This window comes from Pongo pygmaeus, chromosome 18 (genome assembly GCF_028885625.2).
Source record: "Pongo pygmaeus isolate AG05252 chromosome 18, NHGRI_mPonPyg2-v2.0_pri, whole genome shotgun sequence".
Lineage (NCBI taxonomy): Eukaryota > Metazoa > Chordata > Mammalia > Primates > Hominidae > Pongo > Pongo pygmaeus.
In genome coordinates, this window is record NC_072391.2 from 54,920,083 (window position 1) to 54,943,572 (window position 23,490).

A 23,490-nucleotide genomic window follows, 5' to 3' on the forward strand; every position below is an offset into this window, starting at 1 on the left:
CCCAGCTACTCAGGAGGCTGAAGTGGGAGAATTCCTTGAACTCAGGAGGCAGAGGTTGCAGTGAGCCGAGATTGTGCCACTTCACTCCAGCCTGGGCGATAGAGCAAGACTCTCTCTCAAGAAAAAAAAAAAATGCTTAAGAAGGTAAATTTTATGTTACATCTATTTTTAAAATGATTTAAAAAAAGAAGAAGAAGAAGGCGGCAGCCAAACAAGACACATTTGAGGGCAAGATCTAGTTTTCCAGCCTGTGGCCTCTGAAGACAATTTTTTTTTTTTTTTTTGAGATGGGGTCTTGCTCTGTCACCCAGGCTGGAGTGCAGTGGCGCAATCTTGACTCACTGCAACCTCCGCCTCCCGGGTTCAGGCAATTCTCCTGCCTCAGCCTCCCTAGTAGCTGGACTTACAGGCGTGCACCACCATGCCCGGCTAATTTTTGTATTTTTAGTAGAGACGGGGTTTCACCATGTTGCCCAGGCTGGTCTCGAACACCTGACCTCAGAAGATCTGCCCACCTCGGCCTCCCAAAGTTCTGGGATTACAGGTGTGAGCCACCGCACCTGGCCTGAAAACAATTTTTTAAGGTTCACTCTTGAGGTGCAGGGGGCAGGTAGGGAGTGCTGTGAGTGCCGGGCACAGTGGCTCATGCCTGTAATCCCAGCACTTTGGGAGGCTGAGGCAGTCAGATCTCTTGAGCCCAGGAGTTCGAGACCTGCCTGGGCAATACAGCAAGACTCCATCTGGACAGAAAACACAAAAGTGGGCCAGGTGTGCTGGACACCTGTGGTCCTAGTTATTCAGGAGGCTTAGGTGGGAGGATGGCTTGAGCCCGGGAGGCAGGGGCTACAGTGAGCTGTGATCACACCCCTGCACTCCAGCCTGGGTGACAGAGTGAGACCCTGTCTCAAAATAAAAAAGGAGTGTAGTGAGGTCTGGGCAGCATGTCACATTATTGGGAACTTCAGGAACCTTGAGGCCATGGCTCTAGGGACATCCACAAGAGGACAGGGAACTCAAGGCCAGCAGGACATGGCCTGGGACTGTTGTTAACAACACTGGGGAGGATCATCCCAACAGCCACAGCCTCCTGTGGTCACCAGACCAAGATGAGCAGCCTCTGTGGCCTGGGTCAGGTGGGTGCTCAAGGACTATGGACCACTGGCCCAATTGCTCTCAGTAAATACAAACACCTCCTCCACCTGGCACAGCAATGGGGAGGCCTGAGAAGACTCCTGCAGCCCCCACAAGCCCAGGTCCCAGCAGTGATAATGGAGCCCTGTTAACTGAGTTGGCTTTGCCAGTAGGGCAGGGGGATTTCATAAGACCATTTTTCATCCCCTATTCCCCTGAGGTAGGTACTATTATTATCCCCATTTTACAGGAAGAAAAACTGAGCTCGTAAGAGGTTAAGCCTTGGTTAGGCAACTTACTTGAGGTCAGCTGACCGATAAGTGGTGGACCTAGGACTGGAACTCGCATATGACTGACCCTTGCAGAACCCTCACCCTTAACCATGGGGCCACACAGCCTTGTAGGAACAGCAGTGTGAGAAAGCAGCCGATCAGAAGCCAGTGTGGACAGGGCTGGGAACACGGCACCACGGAAAACAAGGCAGAGTGTACCCCCGGCAGGCTTTGCTTAGAGAGACAACGTTCGGAATTCCAGGAAAGTCCAAGTCTGAGTCAAACCACAGTGAGGCTAGCAGGAGACCAGGGCACACGGGAGTGACAGCTCACGACGCACCACACATTACAGTTGACCATCCTTTTTTCTGTCCGCTCTTACAACAGATCCACCCCCAAACTGCAATGCGACATTTGTGAGCCCCAGTTTAGAGACGGGGAAGTGAAGGCTCAGAGAGGAAGCGACTTCCTACAGCTGCCCGGCTGGCACGTGGCACAGCCAGAATAGAATCCTGCTCACGGGATTCCAAATCCAAAACTCTCCAAGGAGCAACAATGGTGGTGGCCACAGCAACACCAATGACTCACTAGGGATCATCTCATCACGTCCTATTATTACATCCATTTCACACATGAGGAAACTGACCTGCAGAGTAGTAATTAACTGTCCCAAGATCACACAGCTAATAAGTAGTGCCAAAGTCAGGGTTTGAACCCAGCTCCAGACCCATGTGGTTGGCCACATCTCCACAAGGTTGGGCCCTCCAGAGAGCATCTCAGAGACCTGGAGCTTCAGATACATCCCCTGAGAAATTTCCAGAAAAGAGCTGCAGTCAGAAAGTTCAAGAACAGGCCAGGCGTGGTGGCTCACGCCTATAATCCCAGCACCTTGGGAGGCCGAGGGGAGTGGATCACCTGAGGTCAGGAGTTCGAGACCAGCCTGAACAACATGGTGAAACCCCCTCTCTACTAAAAAATACAAACAATTAGCCAGGCATGGTAGTGGATGCCTGTAATCCTAGCTCCTCAGGAGGCCGAAGCAGGAGAATCGATTGAACCTGGGAGGTGGAGATTGCAGTGAGCCGAGATCGCGCCATTGCATTCCAGCCTGGGCAACAAGAGCGAAACTCCATCTCAAAAAAGAAAAAGAACGTTCAAGGACAAAATGAGAACAAAGACCAGGAACCATTCTGAATTCCTAAGTCACTTGCGGGAGTTGGGTAGGCTCGGGGGTTCTCCTAAGAGAGGCTAGAAAGCTGGGGCTCAAAGAACTAAAAAGGCTGGGATGTTTCCTCCTCAGTTTCCTTTCTTAAAAAGTAAGTTTATTTTGTTAATTAAAGGAAAAAGTATTTTCAAAAACCTCTTTAAAGTCACAAAAGGTTAGATACTACGATTTCACTTCTATGAAATGCTCAGAAAAGACAAATACATAAAAACAGAAAGCAGATTGAAGGTTGCCAGGGGCTGTGGGGCAAGGAGCATGGGGAGTGACCGTCAATAGGCCTGTTGGAGTGATGATGTTTGGCAATGAGACACTGGTGGTGGGTGCATTGCCATCTTAATATACTTACCACCAACCACCGAACTGTACACCTTCAAGGGGAGAATTTTATGGCATGTGAATTATATCTCCACAAAACCCATTTTCTTTTCTTTCTTTTTTTTTTTTTTTTGAGACAGAGTTTCGCTCTTGTTGCCCAGGCTGGAGTGCAGTAGTGTGATCTCGGCTCACTGCAACCTTTCCCTCCCGGGTTCAAGCGATTCTCCTGCCTCAGTCTCCCGAGTAGTTAGGATTACAGGTGCCCGCCACCACACCCAGCTAATTTTTGTATTTTTAGTAGAGACGGGGGTTTCACTATGTTGGCCAGGCTGGTCTTGAACCCCTGACCTCAGGTGATCCACTCACCTCTGCTTCCCAAAATGCTGGGATTACAGGCGTGAGCTACCACGCCCAGCCCACAGAGCCCTTTAAAAAATACTTGCAAAATGAAGTGTCTGAAAAGCCTAACTGGGGAAGGTCAGGGAAGGAAGAGGGCTGCTCAGCCTTTGCCTGAGGCCAGACACATCCCCTGCAGGGTGGGCCCTGGACCCCCTGCAACCCCCCAAGGCGCTTGAGCCACACCTCTCCTACCAAAAGTCCCTTTGCACTGGCTAGGCCTCAGCTCAGAGTGCACTTTCCTCTGCTCTGCCCCAGAGCTCAGCTCAAGACGCCCAGGGACAAGCCCTCGAGGCCATGTGTGTGCCCATCCCAGTGAGCCCTTCCCACTTTCTGTGGGTATGTGAAGCAAATGTCCATTTTCCCCCAGGCAGAGCCTCCACCAGGTGGGAGTCTGCTGTCCACTGGGGTATCCCCCATGCCCAGCTCAGTACCAGTACAAAAGGGGTGTGCACAAATACCCAAGGGAGCAGGCGGGCATGCAGCAGGCAAGAGGATACAGGGCTAGCCTGGAGGAGTCCCCAGTTAGTGGGGAAGGCAGGCCCAGATAGTCAAGCTGTGGGGTAAGTGTGTAAGAGGAAGACACAAAGCATGAGGGGCGCCCCAAGGAGGCCCACCCGACTCAGCAAGGGGCAGGTGGGCAGGCCAGGCCATTCTTGAGAAGAGGACACACCTGTAAGCTGGAAGAAATGCTCCATTTCAAAAGCGCGCACAATATGCTGCCCCCAGAACTGAGCGAACAAGTCACAGCACACCTGATGCGCAATAGGCAGACGTCGGCATGTCCAGGCCATCTCTTTGCTGGCTCATGGGACACAGAAAGAACTTAGCTCTACCTGAAGGCCAGTCTGTCAGAGAGTGCTGGGCCCAGAGCTCAGAGGCCCAACACCCAGGCCAGGGCACTGGATCAGAAGTGGGGATGATGTGGCAGACAGGCTTGGAGACCTTGGGGAAGTGGGTGAGGCTCAGATACAGCCACAGAGACAGACACTGAGGATGAGAGTGAGGAAAGAGGCCTGGGAGCCCACATGGAGATGCAGAAGGAGAAGAAAGTGACGCAGTCACACCCACAGAAGAGGGCCGGTGGTCAGCCCCATGGGACATGCAGCTCATGAGCCAATGGTACCCAAATGTCCTGCCCAGCCAACGAAGGAGACAACGCTGACCTGCATGAACCCTGGCTCTCCCTGGCTTCCAGAGGTTGAGAGATCCCTTCCCCAACATGCACTCAAACTAGCATCCACCTTTAACGAGAAATCAAAAGAACAAGAAACGTCATGCCAATCTCCTGTGGGGTGACAATCTGATGAGTTTTGTCCGCTCAGGCTGCCCAGTGCAGGGCACCGTTGAAGATGGGGTGGACTCAGGGTGGGAAGCACCCCGCACCTTCCTGCTCCACTCACATCTACGTCACCTCCTAGGGGGAAGGTCCTGGCCCCTGATAACCGCAAGGAGATGGGGTACAAGGAGGACCAGAATGGGAGGCCTCTGCAAGCTGAAAGAAATGCCGCATCTCAAAAGCGCATCCCCTCCAGGATGGGAGGCCTCTGACTCTCACCACCCTACCCTCCAGCGTATTCCAGGAAACGAGACTCCAGCTATCTCCTCTTATACCAGTAGCCTAGTGGGGTCAGGTGCCCCAGGTGATGTCTTCTGACCTGCTCCATAGTGGGCAGTGGCCTCTGCCCATCCCAGCCTCCCCAGGTACCTGGTTCTGCAGCTGGGTGGACGTGGCCTGCTGGTCACTGTCGCGGAGGGCCAGCCTCTCCTGTAGGACCACCAGCTTCTCCTGTAGCTGGGCCTTCTCCTCCTGGAGCTGGGACATGGCCTCCACCATCCTATGCACCACGGGGGCCGCACCTGGTGGCCCCGACAGGCTCGAGCACCTCCTGCTGCCAAAGAGACACCCACCTACAAGCAAAGTAGTGGCTGATGAGAGGGCAGCAGAGGTCCCACGCTGGCAGAGGAGGGGGTCCATCACAGCAAGGCAGACCACCAGGGATGATAGGGGTGCAAGCAGAGGGGTTGGGCAACCAGGTGAGGGCTGGGGCGGCAGCGGCATAGGTTAGCTGGGGCCTCCAGGGCCTGTCCCAGAAGAAGACACTTCCCCAGGCAGCACCTGGGGGATGAAATTACCTGGATCAGGACTTAAGAAAGCAATTTTCACTGAATACGGCTCTCAAAGCACATGTTCTAGGTCTGATGAGCCAGCCTCTCTCCATGGCCAGGCTGTAAGGAATCGCAGCTGGGAAAGACAAGGGATTCTCACCCTAGAAAACTCTATTCTTGTAGGAACGTTATTTCTTTAAGTCTCAAACCCTCTCAAGAGTACAGAAGAGAAGAGTGGGGCTCCCCAGCCTGCCCCTGTGGCAAGTGGTCAACTGTGCAGAATAAGGGGAGCCAGGGGAGCCGTGTGCATGTACGAGGGACAGACAGACCAGGACACAAAGCCAGCCCCACACATGGAGCAAGAACTCAGCCAGCCAGCACCTAGCAAGGATGGAGCGCAGGGACCTCCCAGGCAAGAGAGAGGGAAACACCTGGCTGGGCGGAAGCTCTGCCTGAGTCCTCCTCCTCCAAAGGCCTCCATCTGTCCTGTCACCAGGAATGAGAGAGATGAACAGATGAAGGACAAGAACACAGAATCAGGGCCCATGACCTATGCACGGGGCCTGGGATGCTTGTTACAGCTTGCTTCCAGGGCGCCAAGAATGGCCATGGTCTTTGCAGGTAGGGAGCAAAGAGTTTGGGGGAGAGAGAGAAGAATGGGGTGCTAGGGAGGAGGGATGGGGGGTTTGCCTCCTCCCCTCAGGGAGCACCAAATGGGATGTGACAGAGTGTGGCAGAGTGAAGGGTGAAGAGGGGCATCTGCTGGCCAGAGAGCGCTGCCCTCCACCTCGGAGCCTGGGGCTCTAGGTGTTCCCACATTAGTCCCCAGGAATCCCAGCCCTCGGCAGGCTGGGGTTGGGGGGCTCTTAGACTCTGGGAAGGAAGCCACTTGCACCTGAAGTCACACACCCCTCTGACAGCCTGGCCTGAGGGAAGCCAAACGGACTCAGCTGGACAGGGAAATGGGGAGGGTGCAGCTTGCAGCTGGGCGGGGACATCTCAGCACAGCCCCAGGAGGAGGGGCAGATAGCTAGAGGCCCCCCCAGCCCACTCTAGGAGAGCAGGAGGGGCACACACAGGTCGGCTCTTCCCTCCTCCACCCGAGCACTCTGGAGAGCTAGAGCTGGGCATCCCTGGTTGGGTGGTGACCCTGGCTGTGTGGCCTGCACGTGATGCAGCATGCATGTCACACAGAGCTGGCCAAGCTCCCGCGATCTGTTCTAGAGCGAGTGAGATCAGACGGATGCTTCCAGGCCTGCACACGGGGCAGCATGAGCAGCACGTGACCAGCGTGGCCCTCAGCCCTTTGCAGGCTGCTGCAGTGAGGCAGGGAACGCACTGGACTCCTGGCCCAAGAGCTGGTTCTGCCACTCGAGAGACGTGTGGGAGGGGCCCGGCAGCAGCTTCCTAGGAGAAATGGGGACAAGGGGCCTTGCCCGAAAGGAACCCAGCACCGTGGAGATGCACAGGCATGGGTGGCTGTTACACAACAGGCCATGGGGCAGAAATGAGGCCTCGGAGAGCCCAGCTCATCCGCAACACTGCTCACGTCACGGGATGTCACCCCTCCAGGGGCTCGCCAGGTCTTAGCACCGCGGCAGGGCAGTGGGAAGGGGGCCAGGAGAGTGCTTGTGGAGAAAGATCTCCAAGAAGCTCAGGGAGGTCCCAGAAAGGGGAGGATGGGACGACAAGGTGAGATCAAAGGGGCCCTTGTGTTGGGGAGGCTGCACTCAGGGCTCAAAGATGCGATGCAGGTGCGGCCTGGCCCCACTAACCGGCTAACCCTTGCTGTTCCCTGGAATCGGTCTTCCTCTTCTTGGCGCACAATCAGCAAGATGATGTCCCCTGCCCGAGGCTGGCCTGCCCACACTCAGCCAGACCCCAACCCCTGCCACTCGCTGCAGAGGAGTGCCTGGGCCCAGACAGGCCAGAACCCCAGAACAGGGCTCTGGGACAGCCTCAGAGAAGGGAGTGGCTCCTTCCACCACATGGCAAGTTCAGACACACAAGTTAACCTTTTGGCAATGGAGGAGGAAGATGACAGAAAGGCCAGCTCCTCTTTCCTTCACACGCTGTCTTCCTTCAGGGCTCCTGGAGGATGCTGCTTCCCCATTATCACCGGGCTCTCGCTTACTGCCAGGGACCCCCGGCATGGGCCCATAAGACTACAAGGGGGGCCTGTAGAATCTTCCAGAACCAGCCAGCCCTGGACACCATGGCAGGCCCTGCCAGAGAAGAGCTGAGCCACTGGCTCCTTTATCTCAGCCTCTGGCCAGGAGAATCAAAGTCCTGTCCTAGGAGCCTCCAGACCCTGAGAGCCCATGGATAGGAGGGAGAAGTCCGAGTCTCTCTCTGAAGGTGGTGGCGTCTGTGAGGCTGCCACCCTCGCCCTGCTTTAGACAGGCACTGGGAAAAGACAAAAAGCAGGGAAATTCAACCCCAGCCCACGCTGGCCAAGGCCTCTTATCACTGGGTGGGGCCTGGATGCTGCAGGAGGCAGGTGGTGAGATGAAGGTTCTATACACACCACCGTCCCTGAATCCGGAGAGACAGGCTGGGGGATTGGAGCTGTGGATCAGGCAGCTGGAGTCTGTCTAGGCCACCTCCAGCCGGGGAGGACAGGGCATGCAGATAGCACCAACTGCACAAGAGCCTCCCTCCTGCACTGGCTTCACTGGGGAGTGCCGGTTCGGTGGGCAGGCCTGCTTTACCTGTATTCTCTACATTCATGGTGCCACCAGCTTCCTGCGCCTCCCGGGCCCGCCTGGGGGCTGGTGCCTGTCTCTTCCAAAGCTTCTCTTCTTTCGTCCCCTGACTCTGGCTCTTGCACCCCTTGTCCTGCAGGGCCTGCTGCCAAGACACAACCAGAATCCTCACATGAAGGAGACTGCGCCCAGGGAAGGACCCTCGAGCCAGAGGATGGTGCACTCCCGGAGCTGGCAAGGATCCCAGGGCCCAGTGAGTACAGTCCCTCCCTTTGTGGGTGGGTGGGGACGTTGAGGTCCAGGATCTGGAAGAGGATGTGCCAGGTCCCACAGCAAGACAGTGGCAGTGCCTTCTCCTGGCCTCCCTCAGCAGCTGGTCTTCTGCACCAGCAAAGAAGGTTCTTAGGTACTTAAGTCCTCAGGCGAAGCTCATGCCATCCCTGCAGCGTCTGAGAGTCACCAGCACAGAGGCTGGCTTGCTTCCGGTGCGCACACCCCACAGGCAACTGTCCAGCCCCACCACACACATATCAACCTCAGGGCAACTGCTCCCATGCCAGCTGCTGCCACCCCAGGCACACAGCCCCGCATCTCCAGATGGGACCCCCAGGACTGCCAACGAGGCTGCGCACGAGTCCGTCCAAGCAGGGGAAGGGCCACAGCCCTGCCTCCTTCACTCTCTCTGCCCCACAGGGCTATCGAGAGGCCATGGGAAGCCGTCTCCTCTTCCAGGGGGAACACAGGCAAAGGACTCGAGACAAAGAGAGCCAGTGCGCAGGCACAGGGAGAGAGAGGGGAGGCACGAAGAGGTGTTTCATCCAGAGAACATCACCTGCCGCTCACACAGAAAGATGCCCAAGGCAGGCGGCAGGGCCACATGCAAAGAGTGATCCCATTTGAGGATCATGAAAATGAAAATAAAACAGACATAGAGACAAATCTAGAGAATTATATAGACAGTGATCCTCTCTGGAAGGTTGGGGGGGACGGTGTAGTGGCTGAGAGTAGAAACAAGCATCATTTCAATTTTGGGGGAATAAAAAGAAAGTTCACAACAGAGAGAATGTGAGAAAAGGGGAAAGGAGGTGGCCTTACATTTCATGTTGAACCTCTTTGGCATTTGAATTGTTAACCTTATAAACACTGACTGTGTTTTTTTGTTTTGTTTTGTTTTATTGTTTTAAACAGAGTCTCACTCTGTCACCCAGGCTGGAGTGCAGTGGTGTGATCTCGGCTCACTGCAACCTCTGCCTCCCAGGCTCAAGTGATTCTCCTGCCTCAGCCTCCCAAGCAGCTGGGGTTACAGATGTGCACCATCACACCTGGCTAATTTTTTGTATTTTTAATAGAGACAGGGTTTCACCACATTGGCCAGGCTGGTCTCGAACTCCTGACTTCAAGTGATCCACCTGTCTCGACCTCTCAAAGTGCTGGGATTACAGGCATGAGCCACTGCGCGCGTGGCCATTTTTTTTCTTTCTTTCTTTTTTTTTTTTTTTTTAAAGACAGAGTCTCACTCTGTGGCCCAGGCTGGAGGGCAATAGCACAATCACAGCTCACTGCAACCTTGACTTCCTGGGCTCAAGCAATCCCCCTGCCTCAGCCTCCGGAGTAGCAGGGACTACAGGTACACACCACCATGACTGGCTGATTTTTGTATTTTTTGTGTAGAGATGGGGTTTTGCCATGTTTCCCAGGCTGGTCTCAAACTCCTGGGCTCAAGCGATCCTCCTGCCTCAGCCACCCAAAGTGTCAGGACTACAAGCATGAGCCACCACGCCCAGCTTTTTTTTTTTTTTTTTTCATATCAACAGAGGTTATCTTGGAAGAGAGATAGCAAACAATTTCTGTGTGTCTTTGTGACCTTTAAATTCAAAACAAAAAAATAAGTCACTGTTTTAAAAGTGCTCAGTCTAAAAAATAAACACGTCTAGAGGCGGCAAGGCCTGTGTGTGAAGCCTGGCTCTTCCTTGGCTAAGCTGTGTGACGGTGGGCAAGTTACTTACCTTCTTGAAGCTGCATTCTCCTCATTCTTAAAATAAAAATGGTAATAACAGGACCACCTCATTGAGCTTATGTGAAGACACAACAGACAACTGCAGCCAAGTCCCCAGAAGGCGCCTGGCACATAGTAAGGGCTTGATATGAGGTAGCTATTATCAGGACATGATTCCTGTAATCTTCACATTTTTTTACTTTGACAATCAAAAAGCCAATACAGATAATTGAAAAGACAAGAAAAGTGACATCAGCAGGCTCCTTAGCCCAAAATTTACCCCCTCCCTCTCTTGACCTGGAGTTCCACTTGAGAAGGGCGGGTGGGGGACACACCTCTTATATTTAGGAATATTCCTGCTGGGTACAGTGGCTCACACCTGTAATCCCAGCACTTTGAGAGGCTGAGGCAGGTGGATCACCTGAGGTCAGGAGTTCGAGACCAGCATGGCCAGCATGGCGAAACCCTGTCTCTACTAAAAATGGAAAAAAATTAGCCGGGCGTGGTGGCAGGCACCTGTAATCGCAGATACTTGGGAAGCTGAGGCAGAAGAATTGCTTGAACCCAGGAGGTGGAGGTTGCAGTGAGCTGAGATTGCACCACTGTAATCCAGCCTGGGTGACAGCTCAAGACTCTGTCTCAAAAAGAAAATAGAAAATTCCCTCCGACTTAATTTTGTCCCCACCCTGTGACCAACTGCCACACCATCGCGAGCAGGCTTGTGAGCCATGGTTGCAAGGGCAGCAGCTGGAAGTTTCCATTTGCCAGCCAGGGCAAAGGTTACACTATTTCTGGCCTGTTGGCCAAGCCACAGGAAGGACAGACAGGGCCGTGGGGGGTTGGGAATTTCTGCAGCGCCTCTGTGGGGTGTATCTCAGGTTTTAACTGCTGGACAGAGGCTAGGGAGGGAGTGTCACTAAGCCTACCAGGTCGCTGCACTGTGCTTGGGACCCACTCTGGCCCCACATCTTCGACCCTGAAGCACCTACCGCGTAATGGAGCTTTGTTGGGGCCCGCCAGGATGTGAACGTGGAAGCTAGTTGCTGGTGCCAGTGTCCCAGAGATCTTCAGTAGATCTGCTGACCCCAGGACTCAGCTGCAACCACAACTCAGCACCCCATAATCAAAGCTCAAGAACAGAGCCACCACCCAACTCGAGGCTGTGGGTTTCTGACTGCCGCCTTCCAATTTAACTACAGATGGCTCAAGACAGAGCAAAGAGCGGGTCCTCAAGTTTCTTTAACTGTTCTCTCACCAGACCTGCTTTTCTAGCAGATTTGAACAGATAAAAGAAGAAACTTTTGGTTCAGTTTTCAGATGAATCACATGAGAAGGGACAAGAAACACCTCAAAACACAAGACTGTCCCTGAAGCAACATCAACCCCTGCACCCGTGTTCAGATCAGGGGCTGGGACAACAAGCTGCCCGGGCCAGGACATCCTTTTGCACCAGGAAGGACACGTCCCCTTGAAGGGTATGTGTTTCCCACACTCCATCCTGCCCCACCATTTGTACACATTCCTTCAAGGCTCTGTGAAAATGTGGCTTCCAGAAAGGGCAGAATCAGTGTGTGTGGATGGTCAGGAGAATGTGGGGGAGTGGTGGGCCCTCTCATGCACCAGCTTTCTTCGGGGGTGGGCCTTGGCAGCACCCCCAGATAGCCCTGGTGTCAATCCTCTGCCACTGCCTTCTTGGCCCCTGCCTGGTTTGCCTTCATCCCTTCGTGATTATTTGGTCACTCTCTGGCACCTCTGCTAGACTCTCTTGTCTCTTTCTGCACTGTACCTCTGACCCTAGCACAGACTGGCACATTCTAAATAATCTGTTGAACAAATGCATTAATCAAAAATGGGCAGAGCTTGTACTGCCCTGAAAATACTCAAAGCTATCACTGCATGAACACAGCACAGGTATTTGTTTAAGGAGCTCACTGCAATCAGAAACAATACAGAGGATCTGTTATAAATAATTTATGGTAAGCCCTGAAGTAGACTATTATGCAGCCGTGTAAAAGAAAGAGGTAGGGCCGGGTGTAATGGCTCACACCTGTAATCCCAGCATTTTGGGAAGCCAAGGCAGAGCCCACAAGTTCGGGACCAGCCTGGGCAACATGATGAAACCTCCATCTCTACAAAAATTACAAAAATTAGCCAGGCGTGGTGGCACATGCCTGTAGTCCCAGCTACTCAGGAGGCTGAGGTGAGATGACTTGGCTGGAGGTTGCAGAGATTGTACCACTGCATTCCAGCCTGGGCAATAGAGCCAGACCTTGCTCAAAAAAAAAGAAAAGAAAAGAAAAAGGGTAGTTCTCTATGTGTTGATGAGCATGAAGAGATTACCAGGACTTACTTAAGGGAAAGAGCTAGTGACAGAATAACATGTAAAATAAATAATAAAAATCATATAAATATGCACTGGGAACTGTGGCTCATGCCTGTAATCCCAGCACTTTGGGAGGTTGAGATGGGCAGATCACTTGAGGTCAGGAGTTCAAGACCAGTCTGGCCAACATGGTGAAACCCCATCTCTACTAAAAATACAAAAATTAGCCGGGTGTGGTGGCACATGCCTGTAGTCCCAGCTACTTGGGAGGCTAAGGCATGAGAATCGCTTGAACCTGGGAGGTGAAGGTTGCAGTGGGCTGCGATCATGCCACTGCACTCCAGCCTGGGCAACAGAGCGAGACTCTGTCTCAAAAAAAAAAAAAAAATCATATAAATATGGCTGGGTGCAGTGGCTCACACCTGTAATCCCAGTACTTTGGGAGGTTGGGGCGGGCAGATCACTCGAGGTTAGGAGTTCAGACCAGCCTGGCCAACACGATGAAACCCTGTCTCTACTACAAATACAAACATTAGCTGGGCATGGTGGCACACGCTTGTAATCCCAGCTACTTGGGAGGCTGAGACAGGAGAATCACTTGAATCCGGGAGGCGGAGGTTGCAGTGAGCTGCGATCATGCCATTGCACTCCAGCCTGGGCGACAGAGCGAGACTCTGTCTCAAAAAAAAAAAAAAAAAAAAAAAAAAGAGTTCAAGACCAGCCTGGCCAACATGGTGAAATGGTGAAACCTTATCTCTACTAAAAATACAAAAATTAGCCAGGTGTGGTGGTGCACACCTGTAATCCCAGCTACTCAGGAGGCTGAGGTAGGAGAATCACTTGAACCTGGGAGGCGGATATTACAGCCAAGATCACGCCACTGCACTCCAGCCTGGGCAAGAGAGTGAATGAGACTCCATCTCAAAAATAAAAATCATATAAATTTAATTAAGTGGTTCTATATAGGAAAGATAAATAAATAAACACCAAATACTTAATAGTGGATTTCTCAAAGATAGAGGACTACGAGAGGCAGTTTCTGGATAACTGTATCTCTGCCCTGTTACAAGGCTAGTTGTGTTGAATGGTCGAATATGTGACCAGCAGCGAGTAACTTAACCTCTCTGAGCCTCTACATCCTTATCTATAAAACCCAGATCAAATACTGTATCCTGAGACTGTTATGAGCATGATGAGGACTAACATGAGATCTTTTAATGCCTGGCACAGAGTCCGTGTTTGATAAACAGTAGCTCTTATTACTATTATCATTATGGATTATTTCTATAGCCAAATATACATACATACATAAAATTTATCTTTTTCTTTTCTTTTCTTTTTTTTTTTTTTTGAGACAGGATCTCACTCTGTCACCCAGGCTGGAGTTCAGTGATGCAATCACTGCAGCCTCAACCTCCTGGGCCCAAGCAATCCTCCCACCCCAGCCTCCTGAGTAGCTGGGACTATAGGAACCACCATGCCCAGCTAATTTTTTATTTTTCTTTTTGTAGAGATGGGGTCTCACTATATTGTCCAGGCTGGTCGTGAGCTCCTGGGCTCAAGCGATCCTCCTATCTCAGCCTCCCAAAGTGGTGAGATTACAGGCCTGAGCCACCGCGCCTAGCCTTACTTTGTCATTTTAAAGTCACTTGGTGATAACTGCAAGGGAGAAGACCCCAAGTTTTAGTGAATCCCCCATCTAGCTTTGAATTCTCACTTCAAACAAGGAAATATTCCCAAGGAAATACCAGGAAATACTCATATAACCATGTTTCAGAATAATCAACTACCCCAAACCTGCCTGTTTTCCCAATACCTTCTCCAAGCTCTGTCCATCTCAGCTAAGCCCCTGTGCTTCCCATTTTAACACCTCAGCCAGGGCATGGCTGAAAAGCTCCTGTCAGCTCCTGTGAGATTTCCCCTGTCTGACTTAATAACGCAGGCTCCCAGGCAGAGAGGTGCGAGGTGGGTCCCCGGCTCTCCCCAGGTGCTTCCCACCCCCAGAAGCCTGGCAGGAACCCAGCCACTGGAGCTCAGAGAGCCAAGGCACACGCAGCCTGGAAGGCCCCAGTGCTTACCTGCAGGGTCAGGTAGAGCCCGTGGGGGCTTCCGGGGCCAGCCCAGTCCACACTAAGAGCTCGGCACTGAGCTAGGGCTGGGCGAGCTGCACTTCGGGCACTGGAGTCCTCGTCACCGCAGACTGGGGTATCTTTTCCACGCCCTGTCCCAGGACAGAGAGATAGGTGAGACACTCCGACCACTGGCCAAAGACTGCTAGCCATGGACCACTGGCCAGGGCCGCAGCTGAGCTCAGCTTTCACACATCCCCGGCTGGTCCAGATGTGGCCAGGAGGGGCTCACACACCCTTACATGCCTGCCCTGCAGAGGGGAAGGCCTGGCTCAGGGCAGGGGCTACGCTCTTCCCTTACCAAAAGCTGCCCAAAGATTCTCTTCTGGAGGGGGCCCAATACCCCACCAGAGGCTCCCCTATCCCCACAGTGGCTTTTGAGGCAGGCATCTGCTCAGCAGGGCAGCGGAAGGAAGCCGATGCCAGCCAGCCTGCATGAAGCTTTGAGGACTTGCACAGGGGCTATGGCTTTATTACCCCGGCTGTCTCTAGGTGGCAATTTCTTCCCTGACTTCATTAAGACCAAATCCACACCAGGTGACCCAGCCTCCGTTGCCTCCCCAAGCATATTCCAGCTAATGTGCATCCCCTTGTGCCTCTGACACACTGCCTCCCTCACCCATGGGAGAGAGGGTGGGCTGTGGCAGCAATGCTCCAGCCACCCACCTCCACCTGCAGGGCTGAACAGGGTGGGATGGGGGCCAGCCTCACGGGTCATGAGGCATACTGCAGAGCCACTACCCTGGGGCGTAACACTATCCCGAGTGCCAGCCACTGGGCCAAGTGCTTTTCAGGCCTTACACACATTTTTTTTTTTTTTTTTTTTTTTTGAGACAGGGCCTCTCTCTGTTGCCCAGGCTGGAATGTAGTGGTGCGATCTTGGCTCACTGCAACCTCCACCTCCCGGGTTCAAGCGATTCTTATACCTCAGCCTCCTGAGTAGCTGGGATTACAGGTGCGCACCACCAGCCCAACTAATTTTTATATTTTTATAAGATACGGAGTTTCACCATGTTGGCCAGGTCGGTCTTGAACTCCTAACCTCAAGTGATCTGCCTGCCTTGGCCTCCCAAAGTGCTAGGATTACGGGCGTGAGCCACAGCACCCAGCCTTTACACACCTTCTTGATCCTCAGTTTGCTTGTCAATAAAATGGGGACAACTTCACAGCCCTGTGATAAGGATCAAATGGGATGAAATACACGTGGTGCCCATGTAGTGCCAGGCACACAGAAAGGGCCCACAGTACAGGCCAATAGGACTACAGTAGGCATCAACTCCTCAAAACTCCCCAGGGAGGTGGGGGGCATTCTCCCCATCTGACAGGCAAAGAACCAGAAGCCCGGAAGGGTTAACAATGTGCCCAGGGTCACAGGGAGCCAGGATTCAAATCCCATGTGCTAACCAACCCTCTACCAGCCGACTCTCAGGGTGGCAATATGGGGGTTGGTCAGGGGGCTCAGAGGGGCGTGGGGCAGCTGAGCTGGCTGAGGCCCAGTGGCAGGCACAGCGCTTGAATTTCAAACATAGGATTTCATCTGACCTTTGTCTTAAATTGTTTAAGTGGATAAAAGTCTGTATGGTCATATAATCTTCATAATACCCAATTTTTTCCTTCAGGTTAGAAAGCTGAGATAACACAATATTTCAAAGACCTATATGCATGCACACACACACACACACAGACACACACAACTAGAAGGCACTACATAAAATGTTCAGTGACTAGCTTGTGATTTTTATTTCCTTTTTGATATTTTTCTATGTGTTTTAAGTTTCCTAAGGGAAAATGTTTTTGTTTTACTGGAAAAGCAATACTCATTCATATTACATTTGTAATCCTAAGGACAACCTTATGGAGTAGAGGCCATCCTCTGCCCCTTTCAGACAACTGGGCTACCTCGCCCAAAAGCCCAGGCTTTTCCCCAGGCCCCTGGGTCATCCCCAGCCTGGCTGTGCTGCTTGGGAGCAGCCAGCCCTAGACAACCATAGAAGCAGAGAGACTTCGGAAGGCATCAGTTCAGCTGCCACTGACAGCACAAATGTGGTGGGAGAGAGGGGTGAACAGGAGTTTGCTGTGTGCCCTCTCTGGGCCTCAGTTTCCCCTTCTGTGCACCAAGGGGCTTGGACCTGATGGCCCAGAGGGAGTCTGCTAGCTCTCACAGGCTGGCAGTCTAGACCCTGTTCCTGTAGGTCACGAGGGACAGGGAGCAGACCCCTGAAGGCACCTTGCCTGGAGAGCCCTCTCTCCCCTACACTACCAGGGCGACCTGCCCACGCCTCGGGAGAGGGTCATGGACAGCTCCCCAGCTCCGCCAATCCAGTCCCGGCCCTGAATCAGAGAAGCCGCTCACTTCTTGACTTTCGCAGCACCGGGGGACATGACCCAGAAAGGCGAGCTGGCACTGACAGCTCCCCGGGGGGTACAGTGGGGGCCAAGACTCTGGGACCTCTGCTCACCTGCTGTCAGGGTCTCTACAGAAGCACCTGAAATGAGCACATGGCCCCCAAGCCCCGCCAGGCCACGTTCCCGAGCAGCCTCGGTCCACTCCCAACGCCATCCAGGGGCCAGCCCAGGCAGGATCAAGTGTCAGCGGCGCTTGGTGCCCAGGCAGCCACTTCACCTACCTTGTTTACCAGCCTGGGCAGAGACCGGAGCGAGCCCACACGCTCTTGGCCAAGGACGGCAGCCCGCAGAGCTCTGACCAGCTTGGCACAGAGTAGCTGATTCCCCCTGCTCTGTGCCCGACCCGTGTTAAAGTTTAACCCGGCTTCCAGGTCTCCTCTTTTCCAGACAGGGGCGCAGGGAAGGAGCGCCCGGCGAGACTGACGCTCCGGCTCCACGCCCGCCCGGCTCTGGGCTGTCGGTTACCCTGTAATTACCTGACAGCTCTGACTGGGCTTAGGAACCGGTGAGAAACCTCAGTCTCATCTCTGGTATCTGGAGGAAGGAAGGGAAATAAAGAGGCATTTTAAAAATGCGGACTCACCAGTTCTCAACCTCCCCGGGCCGGTGTGTGGGAAAGGGCGGGCGGCCGGGCTGGCTGGGGCTGGGGCGGGGCGAGCCATCCCCGGCTCGGGCTCCGGGGCCCGGCCCACTCTCCACAGGCCCCGCAGCGAGGGCGTGGCTCCCAGGTTCCACGTCCTGCGAGAGGGGACCATGGCCTGGGGCTCAGCAGCCTCCTCGGGGCACCGGGCAGCCTGCGGAGAGAACAAGGGGAGATAAGCTTGAAGACCGCGGACCAGCACAACTGCACCTCGGGCAGAGCCAGCCATCTGGAAGGGTCTACGCCCCACCGGTCGCTGGTTACCCAGGGCAGCAGCTCCAACTGCACTGTCCCCCAAAGACCCTAGGGCTCGCAGGATGAAATGGGGCCTGCTGCCTTTTGGGGGTATTTGTTTCCGAATACGGAGGCTCCGAAGTGCGAAAGGAGCATGTCAGCTGTGCCTGAGACTCCACACCTGAGCCCTTCCGAGCTGATCCCTTCCCAGCTGAGCCTGGAGCCTGAGGACAAGCCAGGTCCTAGCCCCACACAGAGGAGGCACCGGGAGTCAGCAGCATCTCGTAAGTCTAATCCTTTTCCTCCAAGACATCTAATTTTCTAATTGCACTTAACCACATGCTTAACCCTTAGGCTTCAGGCTCCTCTGCCTAAGGCCTGTCAGCAGAGCAGTGAATGCTCTGAATATTAACATTTCACTGAGGAGGGACTCAAAAGGGCCCTGACTGTGGCCAATGACAAGTGAAGTCTATATACAGCAAGTCCTCATTCATGTATTCGGCTAGCCTGCGCTCTGTGCCTAGCATGTGGCAGGCACCGTATGGGTGTTGAGATACAAAGATTCATTCAGTCTTCATTTAAAAATGCCTACTGGGTGCCAGGCATCTGCCAGGGGTCCTTTTGGATCAGAAGAGATGAGGCCTGAAAGCTCCCAGTCAGAAGGGAGATCAACACTTCAAAAAAACCCTCATAGTCTGAGCAGGCTACTGGAGGCGGCAGGTGCGGGCCAGGCACCAGGTGGTGTGGGGAATGAAGGGGGGCAGGGAGCATTAGTCAGGGATAGAAAGCTTCAGTCAGGGATAGGTCCCTCATGAACTGAACAAATGAACAGAGCTCAGGTATTCCCTGCACAAGTCTTTATTGAGCACCTACTGTGTGCAAAGCAACCTTGAGGACATTTAAGGTGATCATGCTACAGTCCCAGACTCAGACAGTAATGTCATTTACAGAAGAAGCGAAGTCAGCTTGGAGAGGCAACATGGGGTTTTAAGATTGAGGTGGGGGTAACTGAAGGACTTCCTAGTGGAGCTTCCTGGGCTGTCGACTACTCTCCCCATCCCTCACTGCAGTGGCCACTTCCTGCCAGGAAGTGAAGATAGCTATTTGAAGGGTGTCCACCTCCCCTGACCCACTATGGGCCCACACACATTCATGTTTGCAGCCCCACTGCACCCAGCCTGCAGCCGCACCCACACTAAGCACTCTGGGATGGCTTGTGGGGTGAACGTTCTGAAATGAACACACACAAAAGTTTGAACTGAAGCCTGGAAGAGAGGTCAGGGCTGGACACAGACTCAGAGCTAAACAGGGCCACCAATGCCACAGGTGAGGAGGCAATCATCAAAGCTTGAGCAAGAGGAGACAGCCATGTGATAACAGGGCTCACCAGGGGGTGGAAAGCTGCAGAAGGTGAGAGAGGGACAGGAGCTCCAGGCAAGTATAGAGTTTTCAGAAGTGACTGAAGTGTAAGTGGGAAGGAGAGGTTGGTCAGTGCCCAGTGCATCATGCCACAGAGACGTGGAGGACTGAAAGCCCAGACAGGCAGAAAGCCTGAGCCTGTGGAGGGAGAAGGGCAGACGGCAAACTTGGGAGGGCTCAAAGAGTGGGGCGGGAGCTGGGGGAGGAAGCAGCCACTTCCTTCTCCTTGGAGGTGTTTGGCTAGGATGGGAAGGAGAGGATGTGGTGTCTAGAATAGGGGGAGAGTTGAGCATGTTGGGGAGACAGAGAGACGGGAGTGAAAAAGCATTGAGAGGCAAAAATAAATAAATAAATAAATAAATAATAAAATAAAGGGTACAGGGGTTAGGGGCCTGAAGATCTGGTGTCTGATGTTTGCAGAGCCCAACCCTGGAAGAATGCCAGGCACCTGGCGAGAAAGCCATGGTCTCTTCCTTCCTTGACTGAGAACAACTAGGAGTCTCCTGGGTTCAGTCTTACTGGGAAGGGGACGGGAATGTGGGCCAAAGAACAGAGCAGAGGCTGATCTAAATACGTGGGCCAGCTCCACTGAGGAAACTGAGATGGACCAGTGTGGCGTGGAAGAAACCAAGGGGAGCAGCCAAATGTCCTCTTCTCCAGGCTGCTTGGCACAGAGCTGGGCACACAACCAACCCTGCAGACCAGCTGTCCAATGGGCAAGGGAAGGAGCAAGGCAGGTCCATCTGCAGGCTCGGCTGCTGGGAAGGTGAGACGGTGCAGGGCATTGGAGGCTGACTCCACAGTGGACAGAGAAGACTTTCAGGGAGATCAGCTCAGCTCAGTCTGAGGGGCAGGGACAGGAGGAGATAGCGTTTCTGTGGTTATCAGGAAGGGAAGTGGAGGAGGCAGCCAGGAAGATATCGGGAAGAAAGAGGAAGGGCGTGTGCTAGATCCCAAAGAGGAAAAAGCAGCTGAATTTAGCAGCCTCAGGGGTGTGAAGGTCAAAAGTATCAAGGCATCTTAAGCCCAGGGTTCTGGGCCCAGAAAGCAGCACTCTCTCTCATTTACATGGGCATCTGAGATGAAACCTGGTGTCCGGGGACTTCTACCAACCTAGGATTCGTGGGGGAGGGCAGTGGGACTGGTTCAGAACCTGGCTCCCCTGTTTACTAGATGTCTGACCTTGGGAGAATTACTTTGCCTCTCCGTACCTCATTATCTCCATCTATAAAATGGGGAGAACACCACCTTATAGGGTTGCTCTAAAGATTAGACAAGGCCAAGTGTTCAGAACAATACTGGCATATACAAAGAGCTCCAAAAGTTTATTTTTCAGTGGCTTTGCTCCAGTGCTGGGTGAATGCAGAGGGCCTGGCTGGGGAAGAGGGTCTCTGCCTCTCTGGGTTTAGACCAGAACAGCAGAGCTGCAATACTCCCCCTGCCCTAGATCAGGGACATTGCAAAGATTGGGGGGACAGGCTGGAGAGCTGCCCAGAGACTGCAGCGAGCAGGGCTTGGTCCCCCTGAGAGAGCAGGCAGAAGGTCAAGGAAGTTGTACAGGGAATGCCACCTCCCTGCACACCATCATCTATCCTGGGCTTTCCAGGGCAACCCAGATTTCAAACCCTCTGCTCCCTGGTGCCCCTATGAACAGCAGAAGTCACCACCCTGTGCCCCTAAAGTCCAGTCACTGCAAATGCAGGGCCCCATTCTGATGCTGCATTCCTAGCAAATGACTCTCCCTGGTCAAGGAGACGGCTACTTTAACAAGGGCATGGGGAATACACGTCTGGGAAAGAATGGGTGCTCACCCTGTTCAGGCAGAGGAAAAGCCGGGGAAGGTGAAAGACCAGGGGTGGCCACAACCCGCAATCTTGAGACAGTGTTGGGGTATGGAGGTGGGGGGTGGGTGGCAGTAAATGGTACTCCAGAATTTAATTAAACACAGCTTCCTCTTTAATATCTCCCAGGACCAGGCCCTTCACTGCACCAGCCAGAGTTCTGCTCTAACTAGCAATGCGGGGCTTAAAGGGGTGGTCCTGGGATCGCCCTCCCTGCTGAGACCCTCACAACTGCTGTGGCTGTCAATGGCCCGATTCCTCACTGCCCGGAGGGCACCGGCCAAGGCCCATCTTCCTAACCTCTGGGCGGGCGCACCCCGCCCCAGGCCCTGCCAGGGAAACAGCGAACTCCCCAAGGGACGTGGTGGGAGGGACCCAACGGCAGCCTTCCAGGGAGCCCTGGGGGTGGGGGAGACGCCAAAAAGGGGAGAGGGCGGCGCCGATTGACAGGCCGATCCCGGGTAGGGTCTGCGCTCTTCTCGTTCAATAAAATCCAAACGGGGTCCCGAGGCTGCTCGGATCCCGTGGGACACGCCGCCCCCGTGCCCAGCTCCCAGCAAGGTCCTCGACTCGGGCTGAACGGCGCTGGAGGGGACCTCGCAGGGCTGGGTCTCCAGGGCCTTTCCCTCCCCGCGCCCCTAGCGGGTCCCGGCAGAGGGGTCTCGAGGGCAGGGCCGGCCCGGACGCAGCGGGCCGGGCGGAGCCCAGCGCCCCGCTCGCACCCAGCCCGCCCGGGCCCCCCACTCACCGGCCTGGCGGAGGCAGGATCCAGGCGTCGCCGCAGCGCCCGGGGCTCGGCCCGGCCCGGCCCGCCGGCAGGAGGCAGCTCCACGCCGCCGCCTCCTCCTCGGCCAGCCCGCTCGCGCCCCTCCCGCACACTTTCCACAGGAAATGATTAACTCGGGCCGCGGCGCGTTCCCATGGCAACCGGCTCCGACCCCGGCGGGGGGCGGCGGCGCGCGCCCGCACTCACGCGCACTGGCGCGCACGCGTCAGCCCGGGCGCGCCCCCGCAGGTCTCCCGCCGGCACTCCCACTCCCACTCCCACTCCTTCGCGGGGCCTCCCACTCGGGCTCTCCCGCCTCCCCGCGTCCCGCACTCGCACTGACACACGTGCTCATGCGTTCCCTGAAGGCTCTCACAAAACATGCCTGCACATGGGGTGGCACACACGAGGCAGCCCACACAGCCCCACACCTGGTGAGCCATGCGTGCTTTTGCACAGCCTCAAACCCGAGTGCAAAACTTCCATGCGAGTACTCACACATACACTTCTCACACGGGCTCTCATACCAGTACGTGTCTTCCCATCCCAACACACACACAAGCTCTTACTCACGAGACAGTACATGTATATCCCTTACCGTGTCCTTGCACGCGCTGGCGCACATGCACTCACACTGTTTTACAGCACACACGCTCTCAACTCGCTCCACCACCTACTCGCTGGCCAGGCCGCTTCCTAGCCACAGCACTTCCTATCTCTGCACCCCCAGCCCCACCCCAGCAAATGAGTATCTTCCCAGCAAGGAAGCTGCCTGGAGTCCCTTAAGGTAAAACATTCCTTCAGGTTCCAGTGAAAACACACCAATGGTGCAGCAGTTCCCGGCCTTGCTGCAGAAGGCCCTGCTCCTGGGGCACCTAGAGCCTCAGAAGAGGCCTGGGGGAGGCCAGGGGTCTGCCAGCCGGGAGAGACAGCTGACCTGGAGGAGCTACTCTGTTCTTTGTCTCCCAAACAGAGGCAGCATTTTATTCCAGAGCCAGCAGCAATGTTCTCCCTCACTCTCCACACCCCCGGGTGCGGAAGAGAAGAAAGCAAGTCACTCTGAAGCCAGCCCATGCAGGCTGATGGTTCTGCAGATAATCCCAGGAGGGTGGGTACTCTGCCCCTTCCTGCTTGTCAGGGGATGGCCCAAGAAGATCAAGGAGAGGACTGGAGGGGGTCGGGCAACTCTAGGTGGGTTCTATCTCCTGCTGCCGCCCAGGCGCTGGGCTGCCAGTCAAGAATCAGGACCAGCAACGGAGCCAAGGGCCTGGGCCTCAGATTGTTCTGGACGCCAGAGCAGGACAGTCACAGTCCCCCAGCTGGAAGCAGCCTAGTGCATGCCTTATTTGCCAACTGAGATTCCTCAGTGAAGGCCTGATAGAGGGTGAATGTAACGCTCCTGGAATCATTCCCTAGAGAGTTAGATTTCCAGCTGAACATCACACCGGAGAACGCTTCCAATGGGAGAGAAAGCCTTATTTGGGGAATTATGATCTCTGAATTCCTCTGCCTGCCCTCCAAACAGCAGTGATCCAGGGGACTGCAAGGGTGGATGAAGGCAAAATGTCTCTTGAATTCTGATT

The 23,490-nt window shown here is 54.3% G+C and overlaps 2 protein-coding genes across 9 annotated transcripts in view; one reads left to right on the plus strand and one right to left on the minus strand.

The window, feature by feature from the left end:
* The window catches only part of KIFC3 (kinesin family member C3), a 44,310-nt gene extending 22,239 nt beyond the window's left edge, over nt 1-22,071 (minus strand). For 2 of the 7 annotated variants that reach the window (XM_054455072.2, XM_054455076.2), the window contains exons 1-5: nt 21,890-22,070; nt 17,591-17,801; nt 14,551-14,693; nt 8,160-8,298; nt 5,048-5,250 (exon numbers count right to left, since the gene is read on the minus strand). In XM_054455072.2, the coding sequence (XP_054311047.1) occupies nt 5,048-5,250; nt 8,160-8,298; nt 14,551-14,693; nt 17,591-17,762 (657 nt within the window). In that variant the 5' untranslated portion in view covers nt 17,763-17,801; nt 21,890-22,070. Of the gene's footprint in view, nt 1-5,047; nt 5,251-5,475; nt 5,772-8,159; nt 8,299-14,550; nt 14,694-17,483; nt 17,542-17,590; nt 17,802-21,889 lie in introns of those variants that run through there. The other 5 variants (XM_054455075.2, XM_054455080.2, XM_063654314.1 and 2 more) reach the window with 5 other exon arrangements.
* Nucleotides 644-13,147, plus strand: LOC129016120 (uncharacterized). Of its 2 annotated transcripts, none has more exons than XR_008494729.2 (3): nt 644-2,719; nt 8,293-8,406; nt 11,460-13,147. XR_008494729.2 is itself a non-coding variant. In XM_054455085.1 (3 exons), the coding sequence occupies exons 1-3, from the start codon at nt 5,757-5,759 to the stop codon at nt 9,041-9,043; spliced, it is 624 nt and encodes a 207-aa protein (XP_054311060.1). In that variant the 5' UTR covers nt 4,110-5,756; the 3' UTR covers nt 9,044-9,095. The 2 variants fall into 2 exon arrangements, 1 of the variants encoding a protein (XP_054311060.1); XM_054455085.1 differs by lacking the exons at nt 644-2,719; nt 11,460-13,147 and adding exons at nt 4,110-6,069; nt 8,847-9,095.
* Nucleotides 22,072-23,490: the final 1,419 nt, after the last annotated feature.

What these genes read in the sequence shown, in the direction of transcription:
- LOC129016120 (XM_054455085.1), top strand. Translation starts at nt 5,757, where the DNA reads ATGTACGAGGGACAGACAGACCAGGACACAAAGCCAGCCCCACACATG. An exon ending in AATGGCCATGGTCTTTGCAG is followed by an intron (nt 6,070 to 8,292) that starts GTAGGGAGCAAA and finishes CTTGTCCTGCAG; the next exon opens with GGCCTGCTGCCAAGACACAA. An exon ending in GGCAAGGATCCCAGGGCCCA is followed by an intron (nt 8,407 to 8,846) that starts GTGAGTACAGTC and finishes TCTGCCCCACAG; the next exon opens with GGCTATCGAGAGGCCATGGG.